Below are 23,322 nucleotides of genomic sequence, written 5' to 3' on the forward strand. Positions count from 1 at the left end.
AGACCCACTAACAAGCCCCCAGGTCACAGCCATCAGTCCCGACATTCATGTGAGAGTTGACGAAGTACAGAAAGACGCACCTCGTCACCTGTCACGCATATCGCGACGAGAGAGGTTACCATTCCATCCGATTGATTACTATTACACCCACTACGGCCAAGAAAACGTAGATGTATACATTATAGACACGGGGATATACGCGGAGCATCCAGAATTCGAGGGACGAGTGAGAAAAGCGATCGATTTCACCGGTGAAGGACCTGGAGATGCCAATGGTCACGGTAAGTGAACCCCTCCCCTCTCAGTAATCCCGTCTCCACGATCCTAGCCGCTCGCGAAGCGAGCACCACGGGGTCTGGGGCGGAGCCCCAGCCGCCGGAGGCAGGAACCCCGTCCGGAAGAAACTAACAGGACCAGGGACACACGTAGCAGGCATTGTAGGGTCCAAGACGTTTGGAGCCGCTAAAAAGGTGAATCTGGTGGAGGTTAAGGTGTTGACGGGAATTGGTACGGGCAATCTGTCGACGGTGATTGCCGGCATCGATTACGCGGTCAACGACCGGATCAGTCGAGGTAATCGTAAAGCAGTTGCCAACCTATCACTTGGGGCTACTTTTAACACAGTTCTAAACAGTGCAGTAAATGCTGCTGTAGACTCTGGTCTGCCAATTATCGTTGCTGCTGGCAATACCAACAGTGCAGCATGTATCACATCTCCGGCGAGTGCTGCTAATGCCCTGACTGTAGGAGCTATTGACGACCGATACGATACGATCGCCTCGTTCAGCAACTGGGGAAGCTGTGTATCGGTATTTGCCAGCGGTGTTTCCGTGACAAGTGTGTCGCATCTTGGAGACGGGAATATCACCATGAGCGGAACATCTATGGCATCACCTGCTGTGGCAGGGACTATTGCCATGTTCATGGGAATGGGAGACACAGTTGAAGCCGCTATGGAGAAAGTGACTGCACTAGCGACTGTGGACGCCATTGACCGTCGTTCGACACTGGTCAAACCACGGAGCCCTAATCTCATCGCATACAACGGACTGGATCTCGGGATCCGTAAAGAGTACGTCGACGACGACAGTGCCAACGGATCTGACGACGATACGGAATCGCTGTTGAACGAAAACCTGTCGACAACGGAAAAAATATACTCGTCGCTGCGAAACCTCAACGGCCGCTCGCCTGCAAATACTACCGATATCTAATAAAAACAAGCACTCTACCACCGAACGCGTCTGCCTCCGGCGGCTGGGGCTGTGCCCCAGACCCCCCGGCTCCTCTCGCTGCGCTCGAGTCGGTTTCGTTGAGGGTCCCAGGAAATAGGGAATTACCGTGGAGGACAGTTTAGAGTGAATTATAGGAAAAAGGCTCATCAAAGATATTGCATAATACGGGAATCAAAAGTACTTTACAGCCATCCGCTCCTCCAAAGCTATATAGAGCAGGACACAAAAAACCCCTTCGAGAATTTCTTAAATTAATGCTTAAAGAATGAACTCAGTGAATTGGTGCAGTGTGGATGGCCAAAGGAACATTTGGAATGTTTTTAAAATGGTTAATGTTAACAATCGACAATCAATGTGCATGTGCTGAGGAACAAGATCTAAAACAGCTACTATTTGAGTACCCGGTTACTGAAAGCTTTTGTCAGATCTTCCGTGACATTCCCGCGAAGCTGGATTTAGAGTTTTCCTTGACTTCAAGAAGATGTTAAACGTGACATTGCCTTTTTAGTAAAGGCTCCACATATAAAGAAAATATAAAAAAATAAAAAAAGTTAATTATCATACGACAGACGCGACTAGTACCGGTTGTTATCAGCGAGCATGGAAGGATTGTGAGCTGGTAGCTGAGTTTTAGTTTTTCTTGTTTAGTCGCTGAAATATAAGAAGTATTCTTGATATTTTAACGGGGAATCTTGCGATTTGTATAAGTTATATTCTTTATTTATTATTTTTGGTTAATATAGCATCAAATGGGTTGACATCAAAAATAGCTAACGCTATCAGCCTGGAACCAATGAATAGGAGAGTGGCCCCCTGGTGATATATAAATGACGAAATTTGAAATTATTTGAATTGTATTAAACATGATTGATTTGTATGGACTCCAGAAACGCCTGCGAAGCAGAAGCCGCGGGGTCTGCCCAGCCGCCGGAGGCCGTCCCCAACCTCGTCTTTGTATCGACTCGAGCGAAAGCGAGAGGACCAACGGGGTCTGGGGCAGCGACCCAACCGCCGGAGGCACATTTCCCCTGACACCGAGATCCAGTAACGGCGGCCCTTGCATCGGCCATGGTTCTAACCGGAACAGTCTTAGATTAACATGTGGCGGACGCAACGATCGACTGGCGGTCTAGACCGCGGACGCATATGTCAGCCACAGTCAAGCCACAATTGTTCTCTCAGCTTATGTCACCGTGTCCGCATGTCTCCAGCACTCTCAACCCGGTTTGTGGCGGTGCCCGCGTCATCCCCAGCCATGCACACGGTCGTGGGCCACTCAATGGCCTGATTTATTCATCACCGACTCCATTCCGTTCCTGCATCCCGGCCACACGACCTCCTCCTGCTAGCGGTAAAAGCTAATTTGCTCACTGAGAGGTTTAGTGCTAGGGGCTGACCAAACTGCCTCCGGCGGCTGGGGCTCCGCCCCAGACCCTGGTTGCTCCTGCTTCGCAGGAGTTGGCTAGGACCGTTGGCGAGAACGACTCGAGCGTAGCGAGAGGAGCCGGGGGGTCTGGGGCGCAGCCCCAGCCGCCGGAGGCAGTCTTTCTCCGTCTTCCCCAGAGAGGGAGAATGAATGTTGGAAAATGTAAAAAGGTCCAGTGATAGTGGCCAAGAGGGCTAACCGTGTTGGGAGGACAATGTAATTAATGTTAGCCACAGTTGAGACCGTTGCTGCACGCGCGCTGCACGGTTGGAGGGGGTCGTGCAGGTGGACGCTGGGCTTGATAATCCGGTCCACGGAATAGATCCATGCGGCGGGGTCTAGGCCGTTGGTTTAGTGTGAGAATGGGCCCGGCAGAAGCCGGAACAGCGGACGGACCTGCAGCCGGGGTTGGTTTCCAGCCGCTAGTTTTTAAGCCGCTTGGCCAGATGCCGCTGCCGCTAAACCTTAAGTGACACAGACTCTGAGAGAGGGAATTGAGCGATTGGGAGTGGGAATGGGAGAGACAGCCTCAGTATCGGGAGCGAGCTGCCGACGGAAAAATGGCAGCTGCAGGCAGTCGTGATTTGCAGCAAAAGTTATCTGCTCTCGACCACAGTTATTATTTAAACAGGCGCTTATCCAGGCACTTGACAATTTTTTTCCTCACTTCTCCAGATTCATTATTCAATCTAAGAACCAAACAAACAAACAAACAAGCGAAACAACAAACAAACGAATAAGCTTTTGAGCATTTATAAACAAACTACACAATGAAGTTCCCAAGTAAGGAAGAATTGAACGAGTACACCCACACCATTGCCGTTGGTGCTATCAAGGGTGCTGTTATTGGTACTGGTGTCTCGGCATTGGGCTATTTATATGCCAAAAGAAGAGCTCCAGTGTTTTTCACTTATGGAGCTTTCCCAAGAACCTTTTTGCTGATTGCTCCTCCTATCATGATCGGCGTCACTACTATGGAGTTTGCTTCTCGTGAATTCGAGAGAGAGAGATATGGATATGTGGATGCTGCTTCTGCCAGTCCTGATATGTTGATTCCCAAGATCAATGGATCTAATATTGATCCTAAACTTGCCGCAAAGGTTGGTGCTAATGGTACAGATGGTGCTGCTGCTGAACCAAACGCTGTTTTGCAATATGCTGCTGAGAACAAGTATAAGATCATTATGGGAGCATGGGCCGCCAGTTTGGCCGGTTCGTACTGGGCTGTTAGTAAAGACAAGTACCTGACCAAATCTCAAAGAATCGTGCAAGCCCGTATGTATGCTCAAGGTCTGACTGTTGCACTTCTGCTGGTTTCGGTGATGTTGTCTGTGTCGAATGGTAAAGAGAAGGACAATTCGCGAGAAACTGGTGAAGCCGACCTTCGTGAGGGCAAGCAGACCTGGGAAGAGATTGTCGAGCAAGAGACTGCCCGTGAAACCGCCGCTCATCTGCCATTACATCTCAGTGACAGAAAGAACAACGGCAACCACCACCACGACTAAGCCACTCACCGCATTCCACCATCCTTCTCTCTCATCGTGGCCACCTTTCGGCCGCTTTATTTATATACGACCCATCCATTTTTTGCATTAGGTTAATTAATAGACATGATACTACTCTACTACTACCAATTCTACGGGTGTCAGACTGCCTCCGGCGGCTGGGGCTCCGCCCCAGACCCCGCTGCTCCTCTCGCTTCGCTCGAGTCGATGCTTTGGAGTCCCCTGTTCTGGGTTCTCTTCGGGGTTGCAACCTCGCAATTTCAGAACTGTTGCCTAATCAATAAGCTTACTATTACCACTCTAAATAATATTATTAATAAAATAGTAATGTGAATGTGTCTATTACTATTACCATAGTAATTACTTTTTTACAACAAAAAATACAGAAATACAGGTTCTTTGGCTACTACTAGTTCTAATAATTCTGAGGGTTGTCTGACTGCTTGGATTTTTCATGGATTGTGCTCTCTGTTCTTTGGCTCGCGACTTCACACAATGTCAGGAAAATCTCCGCCATCCACCATGAAGAGCTTCTAGCCGATGACCCCAATGCCCGACTCGAGCGAAGCGAGAGGAGCAGCGGGGTCTGGGGCGGAGCCCCAGCCGCCGGAGGCAGAGTGACACGACGAGAATACTATGTACATTAGATTTATATACGGGAGAGAGAACTACTCGATGATACGGGTGACGAGACCAGTACCGACAGTACGGCCACCCTCACGGATGTTGAATCTCTGGCCGACCTCGATAGGAGTGGGGTGCACGAGCTCTCCGATCATTTCGGTGTTGTCTCCGGGGAACACTTGGTGGTCGTGTTCAATTCCCTCAGGGAAGGTCAAGGTAACAGTGACATCAGCAGACGAAACAAACATTTGAGGTCTGTAGTTAACACCGAAAGGAGAGTGACGACCACCCTCTTCCTTGGTCAAAACATAAATAGAAGACAAGAACTTGGTGTGGGCCTTAACGGTTCCGACCTTGGCAATGACCATACCACGCTTAAGATCCTCACGCTTAACACCACGCAACAAAAGTCCAGCGTTATCACCGGCTTGGGCCTTGTCAAGCTCCTTCTTAAACATCTCAATACCGGTAACAACAGTGGTAATAGCCTCTTTGTGGTGACCAACAATCTCCACTTCCTCACCCTTGCTAAGAACACCACGCTCGACTCTACCAGTAACGACAGTACCACGACCAGGGATCGAGAAAACAGACTCAAGAGGCATCAAGAAAGCATTGTCCAAATCACGAGAAGGAGTGGGGATATACTCGTCAATACGGTCCAAAAGCTCTTCAATCTTTTGGACACCAATCTCAGGACGCTTGTCCTCAAGAGCACATAAAGCAGATCCCATAACAACAGGAGTGTTGTCACCATCAAATCCATAGGTAGTCAACAATTCACGCATTTCCATCTCGACCAACTCCAACATCTCGGGGTCGTCAATAGTATCGACCTTGTTGACGAAAACAACCACATGTTGAATACCGACTTGACGAGCCAACAACAAATGTTCACGGGTTTGAGGCATTTGTCCATCCGAAGCAGCAACTACAATAATAGCACCGTCCATACGAGCAGCACCGGAAATCATGTTCTTGATATAATCAGCGTGACCAGGACAGTCGACGTGGGCATAGTGACGGTTATCGGTTTCATATTCGACGTGAGCTGAGGTAATGGTGATACCACGAGCTCTCTCTTCAGGAGCCTTATCAATAGAAGCATAATCAAGGAAATTAGCACCTCCCTTGGATGCCAAAACCTTGGTAATAGCAGCGGTCAAAGTGGTCTTACCGTGATCGACGTGACCAATGGTACCAATGTTCAAGTGGGGCTTGGTTCTTTGGAAAGTCGAGGCCCAACGGCTGTTGATAGCAGCACGAGGAACCACCGACTTGCTAGCAGTAGAGAAAACTGTGCGGAGTGCAATTGCTCCGGGCAATCGCAAGTTACCAAACATTTTTAGAGAACTGGTCCTGTAATAAAACAAGTTGCTAAACAATCCGAGCGTGAACTGTGGAAAAAATCCCGTTCCGGATGCACAAATTTTTCACTGCCGCATAAGCGCATACATTCCTTTACCCTGCAGCCATCTCGTCCCCCCTGACTGGCTGCACTGAACGGGAAATTTCAGGGGTGGGGTTGAGCCTCCGGCGGCTGGGGCTACGCCCCAAACCCCTTTGCTCCTCTCGCTTCGCTCGAGTCGGGGCGTCGGGGGTGTCATCTGGTTGTGAGTGCTCGGTGGTTCGTCGGGCGGGTTTCCATCTCTGGAGTGGGATGTCGGAGTTCTTGTTCAGCAGCGAACGGAGAGCTCGCGGTGAGAAAGATTCGAGGATATTCAGATTAAAACCTGGAATTGATAAATATTTTAGACTCTTTTTGAACCCTTCGAGCACTTACACTTAAATAAATAATCTGCCCGACATTCGTCGATATTCTTTTGACTCTACTCGAAAGAAAGACTTTTTTCTGAGCAGTGATTTCAGCAGAAGTGCAATGATGAAATAATTATTAGCAGTATTCTCAGACGTGGAATGACAAATTCAAATCGTAGTCGAATGACTGAAAAAAGTTGCAAACGCAGGGTCCATTGTGACAGTGTTGATCAATGCAGCAATCAACAATCATTTATTGAAAGGCCAAAATCTTTCTTATTTGAGCACTAACAATGATAGCAACATTTTCCACACCAAAGTTTACTCGTCTGCTTTTTATTCTGCCTCTTGGTTTGATTTATTACTGTAGAATCCTGAATATGATGTCTGTTTCACTTTCATGGCTGATAATATTTTAATGACAGTCATTGAAAAAATATCCACTGGCAACAGTATTAAATTTAACACTGTGAACTTGCATGTGAATAGAACTGAGTCTTGCTGCTGAGATACCCATCTGCTCTGGATTATTTATACCACTCAATGCTGTTTCTTACATAAGCTTTCATGAAAGTCACCTTTTAAATCTACTGTATGCTTAAAGCCTTTGTAGGTGTAGAATCAAGGGGCCCTATTGTTTCTGGCTGGTCATAAGGACGCTTAGTAAATATCATTCAGTATAGAAAAGAGCTTCAATTACAGGCAAATGTCATACGTGGTAATAGTAAGAAACTCATCATGTAGAAAGCGAATAATCGCTAGTGTGAGCAACCTACTGATCTTGATTAAAGCCTGGCCATGACGAACCTGCATGGAAATATCTTACTGAAGATGATAAATTCGAAGTTCTCTTGCTATTGAATCTGTATACCATTATATAAGTAACAGCAATCGGCATTTCCCTCTATGAAGAGCCTGGGGATGGACTACAGTTGGATGAATAATTAGGCTAAGTAAAGCGAACAAAACGTTTGTGGAAAGTTTTCCTGAGGATATTCAATTGCAGTACAGAGAATACAATTCCGATATCTACAATTGAAGGTTTGCGGAACATAGGCTCAATTGGCCTTGTGGAAGTAACCAGCTCCACACCTCTCGGCTAGCAGTGGGACCCCAGGCACCGACTCGAGCGCAGCGAGAGGAGCAACCAGGGTCTGGGGCGGAGCCCCAGCCGCCGGAGGCAGACCCCCGTGAGAGGGCCCAAGCTTAGCGGTTCGGCGGAGACAGATTCATTATGGCGCTAGGGTGACATCTCCATAAGCATCGTAGAAAGTAGCCATTACCAGGAACTGTGATCACTGCTAATGTTCTGAAAACCCAACAACATGGAAGTGCTATTCAAATCGATCGTTCGTAGTATTGTCAGCGTGTACAAGGACGAGCTGACGTTCACCAAGATCGAGGACTGTGTCGAACAAACTCAGTTTCTGCGGTCCTACGTCCCAGAGCGAGAACTGATTTTGACGTACAAAAGCAATGGGTTTCGTCAGACTGATAGGCTGATGATGGACAGTGTCGTGGCAGCAGTGGAAGCGCAGTTCAAGGCCAGACAGTACCCCGCATGCTCAGTCAGTATCAGGGCATCAGAGAACCTCCCGCTCTTCATTTTAGACTGCCAGTCACCCGAAGTAGCAAAAGACGTTATTTCTTGTCTTCCCTTAGTAGTCCGTACCACGTGTTTCACAGAAATGGTGCGAATGTTCCCGATATCGCGGTACCTGGACCTACCAACATGCAATGTCGTGAAGTATAAAGTGTCTGACTTCAGCCGCCATCTCCCGTTCTCAATGAAATACAAGCAACGCGGATACGACATCCCGCTCTCGGTCCGCGAAAAACACGCCTCGCTCGGCCACATCCTCTACTACGAAAAGTCCAGCGTGCCCGACGAGACGTTCAAAGTGTTCTACATCTACGTCATCCAGGCACCGTCCCCTGACACGGCCCCCTGAATACATTTCCTGTTTTTGTGTACGTGGCCCGGCTGCCTCCGGCGGCTGGGGCTCCGCCCCAGACCCTGGTTGCTCCTGCTTCGCAGGAGATGGCCGGGACCGTCGACGGAACGACTCGAGCGCAGCGAGAGGAGCAACCAGGGTCTGGGGCGGAGCCCCAGCCGCCGGAGGCAGCAACACCTGGGAAGAAGCAGGGGCAGGAAAGAAACATAATCGTATAAGTAAGAAGAGGAGAGAATAAAATAATAATAATAAGTTACCGGTTACCGTGAACAGAGGGACATAAGGGACATAACATGAGTGGAGAGGTCGGGAGCGTGATCATCTCCAGGCGAACCAGCCTTTGGTCGCAACGGGCGTGGCCTCGTCAGAAACTTGGCTCTTGGAATCGTTGTGCTTGGCTTCGTCGGTGGCTACAAGATCAAAGTCGTCCGACTCGAGAATGGAAGAGGGAGCAGGGGTGTCGCTGGAAACAGCAGTTTCTTCGATCTTCTTGCGCTGCTCTTCCAGCGACGACATGAGCTGCGCCAGCTGGGCGCGCTGTTCGTCGAGGTAGTCCAGTTTATCGGTTTTAGATACAAGGGTCTCGGGAATATTGAATGTCAGGGCAGATGCTCGGCTCAACAATGACGACAGAGTACTTGGTACTGAGGATCCATACGAATAAGCTGATTCGGGGATCCGGAATTTCGAGAATATCATGTCCACATACGAACTGGATGTTCCGCTCCTACCACCAGCACCACCACTAACACCGGTAGCTGAACTGGGATCAGAAGGTACTGGATCTGTAGTGGTAGAAGAACTGTCTTCGGTCTTAGTACCAGAACCAGCAGAAGCAGAGTCAACAGAAGAAGCTCCAGAATCGGGGCCGAAAATCAATGAGCTAATGACAGTCTTGGCCCATTTGGTCAGTCGTGTGAGATAATCAACGCCCATGGACTTGACGGTGTGATATGCGGACGCCACGATCTCGTCAATCTGCTGTTCATGGGTCCGCAGAAACGGTTGCACTTGGTTGAAATATAAATACGAGGCTCCTTGAAACTGTGGCAATACCAGCCACAAAGTGAACATGAGACGCCAAAACTCGTACAACGGAATCAGTTTCAAGAAAAGACCCACATACGCCTCGACAGTCAGCTGTACTGCTACAACCACCCAATAAATAAGCCACGGACGCAGTAACGTGATATCATCTCGTTCCAGCGCTTTATACGACGCCAGAACGGGGAATACAAATGAGGCCAGGGAGCTAGAAATCGGGTTAGATACGGATCTCGGGGGCTGAGGGGTCTCGGTGGGTGGGGGGTTCTGCCTCCGGCGGCTGGGGCTCCGCCCCAGACCCCGTGGCTCCTCTCGCTTCGCTCGAGTCGGGCGTCTACGGTCCCTGTTCATGCTGGGAAGTGGTTGAATCGACGCCATGAGCGATTCTCTACAGATAACACATGAACATGAATGAACATGATCCGACATGAATGAACATGATGCGACATGAATGAACACGATGTGACATGAATGACCATGAACGGACATGAATGCACATGAACGAACATGAATGAGCATGGACATGAATGCAAACGAACGAACATGAATGAACATGAATGAACATGAACAGTCTCTGAAGAAGAAAAGCTAATTCCATTAGAATACTAACTCACCTTACGGATCGGAAGAGGAACCCAAGCATCTTGACCACAGGCAATAAATATAACTAGAGTTTGAGAATGTGAAACTGAGTCCTAAACAAGGTAGGGAACAGAGTGAGAAGAAGGAGAAGAATCAGAACCAGACAGAGCCCAATGGAATACGTCAGGAAATAGAGTACTGAGTTGATAGTCAATGACAGTACAAATCGCACGATAGAGCGTGCGGAATCAACAATCAATCAATCGATGAATCAGCCAACAAATAAATCAGTCGGTCAGTCAGCCAATCAGTTACCGGCTGAGTAAGTTAGTTATAGTTTAATAACGGAGATGGAGATACCAGAACCAGATCAGTGAGATAAACAGGTGCTAGTCATAAACGAAATCGCAGTTCGGAGATGCCGCTTCTGCCAGTTCCAGCAACGAGAGTAAGTACAATCAAACAGGCCCTAGAAACACACAATCACATACACACACAATACAGCCACGAATTCAACAGTCGAGCTCGCAATCAGGTCTTCAATCGCAGTAACAGCGGCGGCGGTCCTAGTCAACTGCGGTAGTAGTTTATTGTATAATGTAACTATGCAGGTCGCTATCATCAGGTGCATACAAATAAAGACCCGCAGCATACCCCTGCCCGGCCACCACTATAACGGGGCGCTGACAGGGGCCTGGTTGGCGGGGGCGGTGGGCGCTGCCTCCGGCGGCTGGGGCTCCGCCCCAGACCCTGGTTGCTCCTCTCGCTGCGCTCGAGTCGGGCATGGGGGTGCGGGTTGTGTGGTCTCTGGGGGAGAATTGGGGGTCTGGTGGGCCTGTTCGCGCTCTTTTTCGTCGTTTTCGCCCGCTGCACACCCACCCAGCTGGCAGCGCACGCCCCACGCCCGACTCGAGCGCAGCGAGAGGAGCAACCAGGGTCTGGGGCGGAGCCCCAGCCGCCGGAGGCAGCACCCACCGCCCCCAGCCAGGGTCCGAGCACGGGTTGCATATAACGTTATAGAGGATCTCTGCATGCACGCTGATAAAGCACCTCTGACGGTCTGGTCCGATCAGGGAAGCGATCGGAGCCACCTGACTGATGGGGCGACACTGGTCCAGGTGGGAGGAGGGTGGACCTGGGCAGTTGCCGGTTGGGGGGTGGCACTAGTGTGGCTTGTTTGGGGGTAGTGGGATGAGACTGCGATCTCGGGGACTGGTAATGGAATGGAGGGGAGTGTTTGTGTAAGAGAACGAGAGCAGGAGCAGGAAAGAGAGCTGGGGGGCGGTAGCTGCGAGTCGCACCGTATCAGCAGACGATACCGTTGCGGTGCTGCTGCGTGCGTTCGGGATTGCGGTGTCCGATAAGACTATCAGCCGGCCGGCGGGATCGCAGCAGCGGGCAGGGTGCGTCGGTTGCTGTTGGCTTGGCTTGGCCCCGGTCTTGGGTTGGGGGTGTGCCTCCGGCGGCTGGGGCTCCGCCCCAGACCCTGGTGGCTCCTGCTTCGCAGGAGATGGCCGGGAGAGCTGGGGCCGCTGGGGTCGCTGGGGGACATGGGCTGGGCACACCCCACGCCCGACTCGAGCGCAGCGAGAGGAGCAACCAGGGTCTGGGGCGGAGCCCCAGCCGCCGGAGGCAGCACCCCAACCCCCAATTATAGACCCCCAAGAGGGCTGGTTCGACGATTGCCTGTTGGAGCAGGCCGCCACAGGACGGTGCAGGGGAGGTGCATGACAAGCGTGCTGGGGTCGGCGGGGCCGTCCTAATACGGCTTCGAGGGGTATATAAGTGCCGTTCGATCCAGTGGCTCGCTTTATCTCGCTTTCTCATTCATATCAGTTGCTCTGTCTGTCTATTTGTCGGTTTGGCGGTATTACCATAAGATTGATTGATACAGACTGGTTTAGGATTGGTCACGGCGAGTGCGAATTGGATTCTTGTAAGTGCAATTGGCTGGCTGGCGGGTTGCTACGGGTCTGGTGGCGCTGTAGCGCCGTCGGCAGCTGGCAGTGACTGCTCGGGTGCTTGAGGGTTGCTTGCTATTGAGGGTAATGGCTGTTGGTTTTTGACTGTTGTGGTTCTAACAAAGGATTTTATTAGGTTTTTGAAGTCAATTTTGGTTCCCGGTACTCAATTGCAATTGGTTTTGTGGTTATTGAATCAGATCGTTTCACTGGTTTGTGATTTGTAGTTAGTTTCAGTTCAGTTCAAGTTCTGAATTTGAAGGTTCATTTTTCTGATTGTCGATTGCTGGTTTCTCAATCGACCGTATTCTTATCTTTTTTGGAATTCAGTTTTTGGAATTCAGTTTTTGGATTCATATTCTTCTTTTTGAGCACATTAGTAGTAGTAGCAATGAAGCTCAACTCGGGATTGACCGCTCTGGCGGTCTTGTCATCGGCCTCGGCTCTTTTGGTTCCTCCTTTTACTGAAAAGAAAGAGGACTCGTCGTCACCGTCGACTCAGCAATTCAAGTTCCAAATTCCCAGTGAATTGGGCTCCATTGACGGCTTGTCGAGCTACTTGCACATAGATAGGGCCCAGGTGGCTTCTATTATGCAGACCTTGGCCCATGAATTGGGCCAGTCGTGGCACGATATTCCCTCGCTTGCTATTGACTCGTGGTACGAGGTGTTGAAACACAGCCCTCAGTCATTCCCTGAACTGCGTGAGAACCTCGTTCGTCAATTGGAACTCTCCCGGGAATTGAATCTGCCAGTTAGTCAGGTTATGGACTGGGGTCTTAAACAGAGTTCTAGTGCTCATGGTGGAAAGGCCGGTGTTGCCTCTTCGTCTTCTTCCTCGTCGAATGTCAAGGTTGACTGGGAACATGTGGTTGAAAGTGATAACTTCCCTGCTCATAGTTTGAATGTCAAGTCACCAGGTTCGCTTGGAATCGACAAGGTCAAGCAATATTCCGGTTATTTGAACGATAATGAGAATGACAAGCACTATTTCTACTGGTTTTTCGAGTCTCGTAACGATCCTAAGAACGACCCAGTTATTCTGTGGTTGAATGGAGGTCCTGGATGTTCTAGTTTGACTGGTTTGTTATTTGAGAACGGACCTGCCTCGATTAGTCCTGAATTGAAACCCGTTCATAACCCATACTCGTGGAATAACAATGCTTCTGTTATTTTCCTTGACCAGCCTGTCAATACTGGTTTCTCGTACTCTGACTCGTCGACTGTTTCCGACACTGTCACTGCCGGTAAGGATGTTTACGTTTTCTTGTCACTGTTCTTCCAACAGTTCCCTGAATACAACAACCTTCCATTCCATATTGCCGGAGAGTCGTATGCCGGTCACTACATCCCCGTATTTGCTTCCGAGATCTTGTCTCACGACGACCGTAATTTCAACCTCAGTTCGGTGCTTATTGGTAACGGATTGACTGATCCTCTTCGTCAATACGATTTCTACGAGCCCATGGCCTGTGGAAAGGGTGGCGAGCCATCTGTTTTGAGCCAGGAAGAGTGTGATGGAATGATCAATTCTCAACCCCGATGTGATAACCTTATCAATGCCTGTTATAACAGCCAATCGGCCTGGACCTGTGTTCCTGCCACTGTTTACTGTAACAATGCCATGATGGGACCATACCAACGAACCGGTAAGAACGTGTATGATATCCGAGCCAACTGTGAGGGTGGTAGTTTGTGTTACACTGCTTTGGACGATATTGATAAGTACCTCAATAAGCCCGAAGTCAAGGCTGCACTTGGCGCAGAGGTCGACGAGTACGCTTCGTGCAACTTTGATACCAACCGAAACTTTGTATTTGCCGGAGACTGGATGAAGCCATACCAAACCAGTGTGACCGACTTGCTTGAGAAGGATATTCCTGTGCTCATTTACGCTGGCGACAAGGATTTCATCTGTAACTGGCTCGGTAACGAGAACTGGTCGAAAGAACTCGAGTGGTCTGGCGGTGACAAGTTCAAGGCCGCTCCACTCGAGCCCTGGAAACTCGCCGACAAAGAAGTGGGCCAAGTTCGCAACGCCGGATCCCACTTCACCTTCCTGCGAATCTACGGCGCCGGCCACATGGCCCCCTACGACCAACCCGAGGCCTCGCTCGAGATGGTCAACAGATGGATCTCCGGCGACTTTGCCTTTAACTAAACGTGTAACTTTTTTATCTCTTTAACTCGAAATCTGTAGTCCTGTCCTCGTGCCTCCGGCGGCTGGGGCTCCGCCCCAGACCCTGGTTGCTCCTCTCGCTTCGCTCGAGTCGGGTTTGGGGGTGGCGGAGCGCTCCGTTGGGGGTCGGCCTCCGGCGGCTGGGGCGCTGCCCCAGACCCCGTGGCTCGCTTCGCTCGAAGCTAACACTCCCAGGACGGTTCTTCTCTGTTGTCGGGTCCAGTATCGAGCGAAGCGAGCCACGGGTCTGGGGCAGCGCCCCAGCCGCCGGAGGCCGACCACCACCACCGGCGTTGGCGCAGGGCGATGCCCAATGCGGCATGAGTTAAACAGATGGCTATCGGCGGTGATGCTGATAAGGGAGGTGCATGAGCAGGCGGCAGGGGGCTGCTGATAAGGATGCCTTCTGCTGACCATCTTTTTTTTTCTGAACGTGGTTTGTGTTTTACGAAAGAAGGGGACTGCCTCCGGCGGCTGGGGCTCCGCCCCAGACCCTGGTTGCTCCTGCTTCGCAGGAGACTGCCGGGACCGTCGACGAAACGACTCGAGCGAAGCGAGAGGAGCTACCAGGGTCTGGGGCGGAGCCCCAGCCGCCGGAGGCAGCCCCCAGAGGCAGCGCCCAGGAGGTGGAACAGGTGTTGCAAAAATAATCATGTTATTGAGCTACATAGATAAGACCAGGCGGCCGATGCTAGATCTAGGAATTAACAGAAAGCAGGCAGGACAAAACTTTTGTTTATGCTTCTCCAAATAGCGATAAATAGGAAGTGTGTGTGGGTCGGTTCAGATAAGAAAAACCGGTTTTGGGGCCATATCAGTCGGAATAAATAATGTGTGATAGAAAAATGAACTAAAACAGAAAGGAGCCATATGCAGAAACAGGCAAGAGATGAGGCTGATCTGAAAAAAAATAAAAAAATTAAACCCCGATCACGCTACCATTATCTCTTATCAGTTGTTGGTTTAGTTGTAGTTGTTATCTCGTCAAGTTTAGTTGTTGAGATAAGTTTAGTTCTCGTAGTCAGAGGCAGACGACTCGGAATACGAGTCATAGGCAGAGAAGTTGGACGAGGCGCTAGCAATACTGCTACTGCTGACAGTAGACATGACACTGGGTCTAGGAGCAGCCTGGCCGGCTTGCTTCTTAGTAGTAGTCGAAGTGGTTTTTGAAGCTGGAGTGGTGGTTGAGGATTTCTTGTTCCACCAAGCGTTCTCTTCAATACAGGCACCAGCACAACATCCACACTTTAAGTGATGAGTGGTGTCGGTCTGATAGTCCTGCATGATTAACGTAGGATGGTGGTTGGGAATGCTATTGCTAGACTCTTGGGGTCCCTTAGGGATGTAGATATTGTCAAGGATGTTATGAAGACGACTGGAATCCATTTTGGCTGTGTAAAATGTGTAGAAGTTGTAGTTGTAGTTGTGTAGAAGTGTTGAAAATATTAGTATGAACTAATAAAGTTTGAATTGGAAACTGGAAGTGAAAGTAGTAGTAGACGTGGAAGATAAATGCAACCGCACGACAAAACTTAGCAGAACAAAAACAAATAAAACAGATAGGCTCAAAGACTAACCAAGACGAATATTAATGGATGACGCTTTCTTATATACTTTTACATCACGACAGCTAAGTTTGCGATAACAGCATCCGAGCATGCCAAACCGACAGCTGCCCCACGTTTCTTTTTTGCAGGAATTTTTTTTTTACTCCATTTAGGTTAATTATAGTCTTTGCCATAATTACTTCTTCTGCTTGATGGGCTCTGCCTGGACCCTGGTTACATATCCTAACATATGCAAATTTAGAGTCATTGCGCGATAAGCGTTTGTACTGCTGCCGCTCATGTAGCCAATGTACTGAGCGATTAAACGAAACTCCCGCACTGCCTCACCATCCACTCATCCAAAATACCTCAAAACACCACCCCCAGGCAGCCCTGGCTCGCCTCTTGCACATGACTCCCTTTTTGATCATTTTCATACATTTTCCACAATCTTTTTACTTCCACTACACCTCGGCCCTCGCTGCATCCTTTTTCTCTTTTTTACATGGTTAGGGTCCGTCCCGTTTCGGCGTCGTACAGTACAGCCGTGCGCCAATTTAGCCAGGGGGCCGGTGGGGTCGTTGGGGGTCAGACTGCCTCCGGCGGCTGGGGCTCTGCCCCAGACCCCGTGGCTCCTCTCGCTTCGCTCGAGTCGGGCTGTGGGGGACGGGGTCGTTTGGGGGTGGCAGCCCAGGAGTGGTTGATGGAGGGGCACTTAGAGGGGGTTGGTGGGGTTGCTAGAGGGGGCAGTTGAGAAAGATAATTAGAGAAATACTTATAGAAATACTTAGTGGGGGTGTTGAAGAGATAGATAGACGGGTTACGAGTGGTAGTTGGAGGGGTACATGGGGTCGATAAAGGGGTCACTGGAGTTCAGGGGGCTGTCAGTTGAGTTGACACTTCCTCGGTTGGGGGGGGTCTACTGCCGCCTATTCAGGTTGTCAGGCGGGTAAAAAAAGTGACTGATGCCATGATTTTGATGCCTTTGGTGATGATGCTCCTGGAAATGATGCCCTCAAACTTGACATTGTCTTGTGATCCGCGCTGCATTACTACCAACTGGGATAACTATCAATACGCTCATAAGCGTGCTTCATTGCGATGTTCGATTCATTATATTCGATTATTTACATTTTGTTCATATTACCATTATTTTGCTATGTTCTATGTTCGATGTCGAAATTTCGAAGTTCTAGATTTAATGTACTATGTTCGATGTAGTATATTCGATATTCGATTCTGTATTCCATATTATATTCCATATTTTATATTCTATATTCTAAGTTCTATGTTTCATATTCTATATTCTATACTCGTTATAATAGTGACATCCACCGTCTCCGCGTTTTACATAAATGATTTACATACTTTTACATTCATTGTGTCAATGATATTGCTATATACAGTAGTAGAATTAAATGAATCAGGAGGTCAATCAATTGTTAATCGATTACACATTTTCCTTCGTTCACGCTCTCCCTATACTGCATCATCATGTATCATGTACTCCACACAACAACTGTCATGTAATTTCGTCGGAACTGCTGATGCCGTTGTAGAGTTACCATGGCAGACTTCTGTTGTAGAGTTCCATTGTAAAACTACCGTTGCTCTTCGTTTATAGTGTACGGTACGTGTATTAAATTACGACAGGCAGGGTAAAAGTTAGGATTTTTAGATAATTAAATGTCGCAACTAATTAATTCCAGTGAGAAATGAGCAAATGAACTTGTCTCGAACATCCTTAGATTACAACTCCAAAACGAGTAAACTAGCAAACGAGCTGATGAACAGACGAGCAAACGTGAGCATGAGTATCAGCCCCTTGTGACATGTCACACACCAGTTGCTAAATTCGCGAAAGAGCTAAGTCTACTGCTACAACGAAACAAACGCAAGTGACGTCAAACTAGGCTCGGATTATGAATTAACTGAGACAATGGCGGTTGCAAGCATAGCATACCTGCGAGTCCTCTTGTTACCGATCGGTTATTTATTTTACTATACTAGTTACTGGGCTTTGTGGTACGAGGCATTGTTCGTAGTCTAAACGGAAATGGCTCTGCAAACGGAAATGAGCGCGGCGTTACCAATTCCCGTTTACAATTGCGCCCTAAACTTATTAATAGCAGCTACTCTCAACAGGGCAAATGCGCAGCATGCCCCTCTTCGGTACCTGACATTCGAAAAGAACAATCAAACGCACCCACCAAACAATCCTGCCCCCTCCTGTCCCTTCCCCCTCTCTCCTGCCCCTCCCCATTTACCCACCACCCCACGCCCGACTCGAGCGAAGCGAGAGGAGCCACGGGGTCTGGGGCAGAGCCCCAGCCGCCGGAGGCAGACCCCCTCCCCTCATCACGCGACAGGTCGAGACCCATGCACTTTTACCGACACGAGCATGAGCCTAAAAAGTAAAATGTAAAAAACGAGCGCCTTCTGCCGCGCGTCTATTACCATATGTAAAAAATGAAACGGGCCCACGATCCACCGTTGCTGTTGCCATGTCACCTGACCCACAGGATGGGTTTCCCGAACGGGAGGAGGGGGAGGGGTGTGCCTCCGGCGGCTGGGGCGCTGCCCCAGACCCCGTTGTGCTCCGCTTCGCGGAGCGGTTGGGATGGTGGGCGGGGGAGGGGCCAGTGGGTTCGGAGATGTGGCCTGGAGGGGGATCGCCTGCTGCCCCTGCGTCGTGGGAAGGCACCGATCGCCAGGGTCTGCCTCCGGCGGCTGGGGCTCCGCCCCAGACCCTGGTTGCTCCTGCTTCGCAGGAGTTTTGTACGGGGAGACCGCCGACGCAACGACTCGAGCGCAGCGAGAGGAGCCGCGGGGTCTGGGGCGCAGCCCCAGCCGCCGGAGGCATCCTCCCCCCCTCGAGAGAGAGTGAACAGATTTAGTTTATTAAGGAGGACAAACACAGGCCAGTGGTGGTACACGCGGGGGTTATTTTTCCAGGAGAGGTTTGGCGAGGACGTCGATTTCTTCGAGGCTTTTGTTGGCGAAGTAGCGCACGTCGACGTCCGAGTCTCCAGTGAGCTTTTCTAGACGGGGGATGATTGTTTCGGTGATGATTTGTTTGGCCAGGGGAGACACTGGTTTGTTGGCCGTGGCAGCGGTGGACTCGGACGTTCCAGTGGAAGGTTCAGTGGTGGAAGATGCCGAGTCGGTCTTGGCAGCAGCAGGAGAAGCAGGTCCGGTGGTGGTGGCAGAGTCCTGCTCGTCACCACCGTCAGTCCAGGTCAAACAGGTCTCGGCAAGCACTTTAAACGATTTGGCAATGTTGAACCGGATGTTGGGAATGGCATCGTCTGTCAGGTTGATGATGAATGGCAGGATCGAGTCAGTGATGGCCGCTTGGTCCATGACGGGAATCAGCGTCGTAATTGCAAACAACGCAGTCAGTCGGTACAAATAATTCGAGTTCTCGGCCACGGCAATCACGTTTTGAATGATTTCATCTTTAGCCCAGTCGACTCCAAACACTTCAGTTAGTTTACGCAGATTCAGAGTAGCAGCTTCTCGGATCGAGAAAACACTGTCCCATAACCACGTCATACACAGAGGACCCAGCTCTTTATCGAAAAACGAGACTCCCAATTGCTCGGCCAACAATGGAATATACTCGATAATAGCCAGTCGTACTCTCCATTGCTTGTCCTTTGCCAGCTCGCTAATGGCAGGTAAAAGCGATTTCGACAGCAGTTCAATGCCAATCACATCATTCACAATCTTGAGTTTCGAAATAATGTTCAGTCTTACATCGGGGAACTCGTCCTTTAGCATCTGTAAAAATGTAGGTAATAAGTATTGAGTAGTTTTTTCCTTCTCCAATAAAGGTGCCAAACGACTGATTTCACTAGCAAGCGCGGCTCGTACATGCTGAGACGAGTCTTCGGCCAAAAGCTCGACATTAGGAATGATTTCCGAAATAATTGCCGCCAGAGGAATTAGACTACAGAACCCGGGGATCTGTTTCGAAATAGCAGTTCGAACCTCGGCTTCCGAATCCTTCATGAGCTTGACAAATGAAGGAATAAACTTCTCGCGCAACTCACTGCCGTCCAAACTTCGCGCCAATCGTTCATATCTATCAGCAGCCATGTATCTCACTCTCCAGCTCTTGTCATTAAACAAATCTAAAGTCAATCCAATGAGCTCGGAATTATATTTAGTAATCGACTGCTTTTTCAGCGACTCCGCAATGGCAATCAAAACGTCCACTGACAACAACCTTACTGAGTCCTGATCATCAGTGATTTGCGAAATGAACATTGTATGAAGAGTCGAGTTTTCGTCGAAATCCAGTTCGGGCAGTTCGCCAATGATTTTAGGCAGACTAGTGGCTGCTGCTCTACGAACCATGGGAGCCTCATCCTGAGTCAAGTCCTTATAAAGGACTAATAAATCATTGCGTTCTGTACCCTCGAGCTTGCTAATAGCTGCTGCATATAAACCAGTAGCCGATACCCGGCTTGTGAACCAGTCGGTGGATGACAATCTGGTGATCAGAGGCAGGAAATACTCCTTGACCTGGCTGGTGGAAAACGCCTGGCAAATCAAGTTCAAAGACTCGACCGCCTTATCACGCACCACTGGCTCCTCTGCTCCCGACAGCGCTTCTAAAGCGGGAATCAGCACATGTGCATTATCAGGGCCTCCCACGTACGGAATAAACCCGCCCAACTCCTCGGCCAAAACCGTCAAAACCTCGTCTTCGTCCTCCTGCGTCACCTCCTCTAAAAACGGAACCAGCTCGGTCCTAGTCCTCTCCTTGCCCAGTGCAAGTGAAATGGTCGACAGACGTCTCATGGCATTGAGTCTGAAAGTCACGTCATCATGCTGCTCCTGTTAGTGTTCTGTTTCTCTGGCGAATTCGCGGGTGGGGGGTGTGCCTCCGGCGGCTGGGGCTCCGCCCCAGACCCTGGTTGCTCCTCTCGCTTCGCTCGAGTCGGGCGTGGGGAGAAGGGACAGTTCTGGGGTGGTGGACGTGTCTCCTGGATCCCCACGCCCGACTCGAGCGAAGCGAGAGGAGCAACCAGGGTCTGGGGCGGAGCCCCAGCCGCCGGAGGCACACCTGCCCCCCAGCTGTGAACACTTACTTTGAGCTCGTCGAGGAGCAGAGCCAGGGGATACAGCTCATCGGTTGTAGCCGGCGAGTCTACCGATGCTTGGTTCATTTTCGTGTGGGTTGTGTGCCTGACAGATCACGGGTTGTGGTGTTGTGGATTGGTTGATTGTAGTTGATGAAACCGTCAGAAAAGTGCAATCGGGGTGGTTCCAGTAATTGAAATGATTCGTGAGATGTCCAAAATCAACCGTCTGTCGTTAGTCAAGAACTGGTACGGGTCAATTGATTGGTCTTGTGATTGGATGGGTCGTCCTCGGTCGGTGTCTGACGTTGTGGAAATGCGGTCAAAAGTCGTGATACCGGAATCGCGATCTGGTTTGTATCTGCTGGTCGTGGAAATCGTCCTATAGTAGCAGTACCAGCACCCGTTTGATGAGTTTTGACTTCTTTTTTCGTTTGCCTGTTTCCGTCAGCCACTTGAGAAGATTGTTTGTTGCTCAGTCACAATCGCGCGCTTTGTAGTACAACAAACCTCGGAAATCTATCAATCGTTTTTAAAGGTTGTGCCAAAGAAGTTCACGAGCTGCTCACACTAACAATTCCCTGTTCTTGTGCCGTTTCGGTGTACAATATCGTATGACGTCTATCAAGTGAGAATGCGATAACTGCGATGCTTGTTTTTGTTGGTTGGCGTTTACTGCACTGCTAAAACAACAAGCATCCATCCACTGACCCTTTTTTCTGCTCCTACACGGCTCACCCGCCGCGGGATGTGCGGCGCGGTGCTCAGGGGTTGGTGGGTCGGCCTCCGGCGGCTGGGGCTCCGCCCCAGACCCCGTGGCTCCTCTCGCTTCGCTCGAGTCGGGCGTCGGGGGGTGACCGGTCGGTTGGGAGTTTGCTGTGGGTTTTGAGCTTGTGGGTCGAGTGGTAGAGGTTAGAATGTCGGAGGATGAGGGCGGTATATGCACCGCCTACTGTTCTCATTGGCAGTTGCAAGGTAGGATTTTTTTTTCAGTTTTGCTGTCTTGTAAGTCAATTTCGAAATAGTCCAACTGTAAATAGATTTAAGAAGGTAAAACTTGTTACAATGACAAAATGATTCAATTAACTCATTCATCTAGATTCTCCATATGTTACAATGCTTGTTTACCCCGTATGTACTCAGTATATGACATCTATAACAGAGATTTCATTTCGGTGTTTGTGGTAGAAAAATCACCTTTAACAGTCCCATTCCCACTGCTGAAACTGGAACTAATAGTGGAAATTTATGACTGCTTGTTTTTCACAAATACGACTTTCACGCGGAAGTCCTGCTGTCAATAGATTATCCATAATATTTCTCCCTTGAGTGGGTTGACATCCTCCTGAAGGCGGATCGTCTACGTTACTTTCTTGCTCTTCTTGACACATGGAGACAATCTCACTCATATCAATCTAGTTAAAGTCCCAGAATAATACACCACCACTATTATCATCTATATATATATATATATATATAGCACTGTTCCCCGTATCTCTAGTGTCCGGTAACATGACGGTGGTCTCACTCCTGAACTGATACATATTTTGCGTTCTATATACCGCTTGACGTGGTTCTGTCTTATTTTCAGACTCAATTTCACTCTTGTTCGAAAAATCAATTAATAATACTGGTTGTTGCATGTAGCCCTAATCGGGCACTTTCAGGGGAATGCATAATAGTCACAATATAAATAAATATAATACTAAGCCTTGAAGCCATATTTCCACCTCAAGAGCTTTGATTGACTCAATTCAAAGACGTTTACACCCCATCTGCTGATTCTCAAAAACGCCTCTTATCATACCACGTACTCAACACCCATTTTCTGTAAACGCTTTGCTGAAAACCACCCTCACCCTCAGCATGCAGGGTCCACATATCACGCAAATCCTCGCATATCACATGCCCACACACTCTCAGGGGCCAACTGCCTCCGGCGGCTGGGGCTCCGCCCCAGACCCTGGTTGCTCCTCTCGCTTCGCTCGAGTCGTTCTCCCGATAGCCCCCGTAACTCCTGCGAAGCAGGAGCAACCAGGGTCTGGGGCGGAGCCCCAGCCGCCGGAGGCATGACCCACCACCCCAGAGCCCAGACACCGCAAGCCCGAGTTTAGAACCAGAGATTGTGGCTTGAATTGGCCTGGAATTGACTTCCAATCAATATACAATAGAAGTTGAAATGGACCCTAACCCTTTTGATTATTATGAGCAACAGTTAGTTCTCTGGAATAGCGGAAAAAGTGCTTCAAAACACTATTCCCCAATAGCTCTGGATATCGACACCCGACTCGAGCGCAGCGAGAGGAGCAACCAGGGTCTGGGGCGGAGCCCCAGCCGCCGGAGGCCGCCCCCGTCCCAGAAGTTGACCCTTACCCTGGGAAATTCGAGGGCCGAAGGGGGTTGCAGGAGCGGGCCA

The 23,322-nt window shown here is 49.6% G+C and overlaps 6 protein-coding genes across 6 annotated transcripts; 3 read left to right on the forward strand and 3 right to left on the reverse strand.

The window, feature by feature from the left end:
• Positions 1-869: 869 nt before the first annotated feature.
• On the forward strand, positions 870-1,214 carry AWJ20_4683 (uncharacterized protein; the record flags this gene model as incomplete). Its single annotated transcript, XM_018881771.1, has 1 exon — positions 870-1,214. One exon carries the CDS (start codon positions 870-872, stop codon positions 1,212-1,214), a length of 345 nt encoding a protein of 114 aa, XP_018736216.1.
• Positions 1,215-3,431: 2,217 nt separating this feature from the next.
• RCF2 (Rcf2p) lies at positions 3,432-4,166 on the forward strand (the record flags this gene model as incomplete). Its single annotated transcript, XM_018881772.1, has 1 exon — positions 3,432-4,166. One exon carries the CDS (start codon positions 3,432-3,434, stop codon positions 4,164-4,166), a length of 735 nt encoding a protein of 244 aa, XP_018736217.1.
• A 668-nt stretch (positions 4,167-4,834) lies between these two features.
• On the reverse strand, positions 4,835-6,133 carry TUF1 (translation elongation factor Tu; the record flags this gene model as incomplete). Its single annotated transcript, XM_018881773.1, has 1 exon — positions 4,835-6,133. The coding sequence occupies one exon, from the start codon at positions 6,131-6,133 to the stop codon at positions 4,835-4,837; it is 1,299 nt and encodes a 432-aa protein (XP_018736218.1).
• Positions 6,134-12,481: 6,348 nt separating this feature from the next.
• On the forward strand, positions 12,482-14,251 carry PRC1 (carboxypeptidase C PRC1; the record flags this gene model as incomplete). Its single annotated transcript, XM_018881774.1, has 1 exon — positions 12,482-14,251. The coding sequence occupies one exon, from the start codon at positions 12,482-12,484 to the stop codon at positions 14,249-14,251; it is 1,770 nt and encodes a 589-aa protein (XP_018736219.1).
• Positions 14,252-15,277: 1,026 nt separating this feature from the next.
• Positions 15,278-15,655, reverse strand: AWJ20_4687 (uncharacterized protein; the record flags this gene model as incomplete). The annotated part of the gene is made up of 1 exon (XM_018881775.1): positions 15,278-15,655. The coding sequence occupies one exon, from the start codon at positions 15,653-15,655 to the stop codon at positions 15,278-15,280; it is 378 nt and encodes a 125-aa protein (XP_018736220.1).
• Positions 15,656-18,759: 3,104 nt separating this feature from the next.
• On the reverse strand, positions 18,760-20,625 carry TPD3 (protein phosphatase 2A structural subunit TPD3; the record flags this gene model as incomplete). The annotated part of the gene is made up of 1 exon (XM_018881776.1): positions 18,760-20,625. One exon carries the CDS (start codon positions 20,623-20,625, stop codon positions 18,760-18,762), a length of 1,866 nt encoding a protein of 621 aa, XP_018736221.1.
• Between the last annotated feature and the right edge of the window lie 2,697 nt (positions 20,626-23,322).

This window comes from Sugiyamaella lignohabitans, chromosome D (assembly GCF_001640025.1).
Source record: "Sugiyamaella lignohabitans strain CBS 10342 chromosome D, complete sequence".
Lineage (NCBI taxonomy): Eukaryota > Fungi > Ascomycota > Dipodascomycetes > Dipodascales > Trichomonascaceae > Sugiyamaella > Sugiyamaella lignohabitans.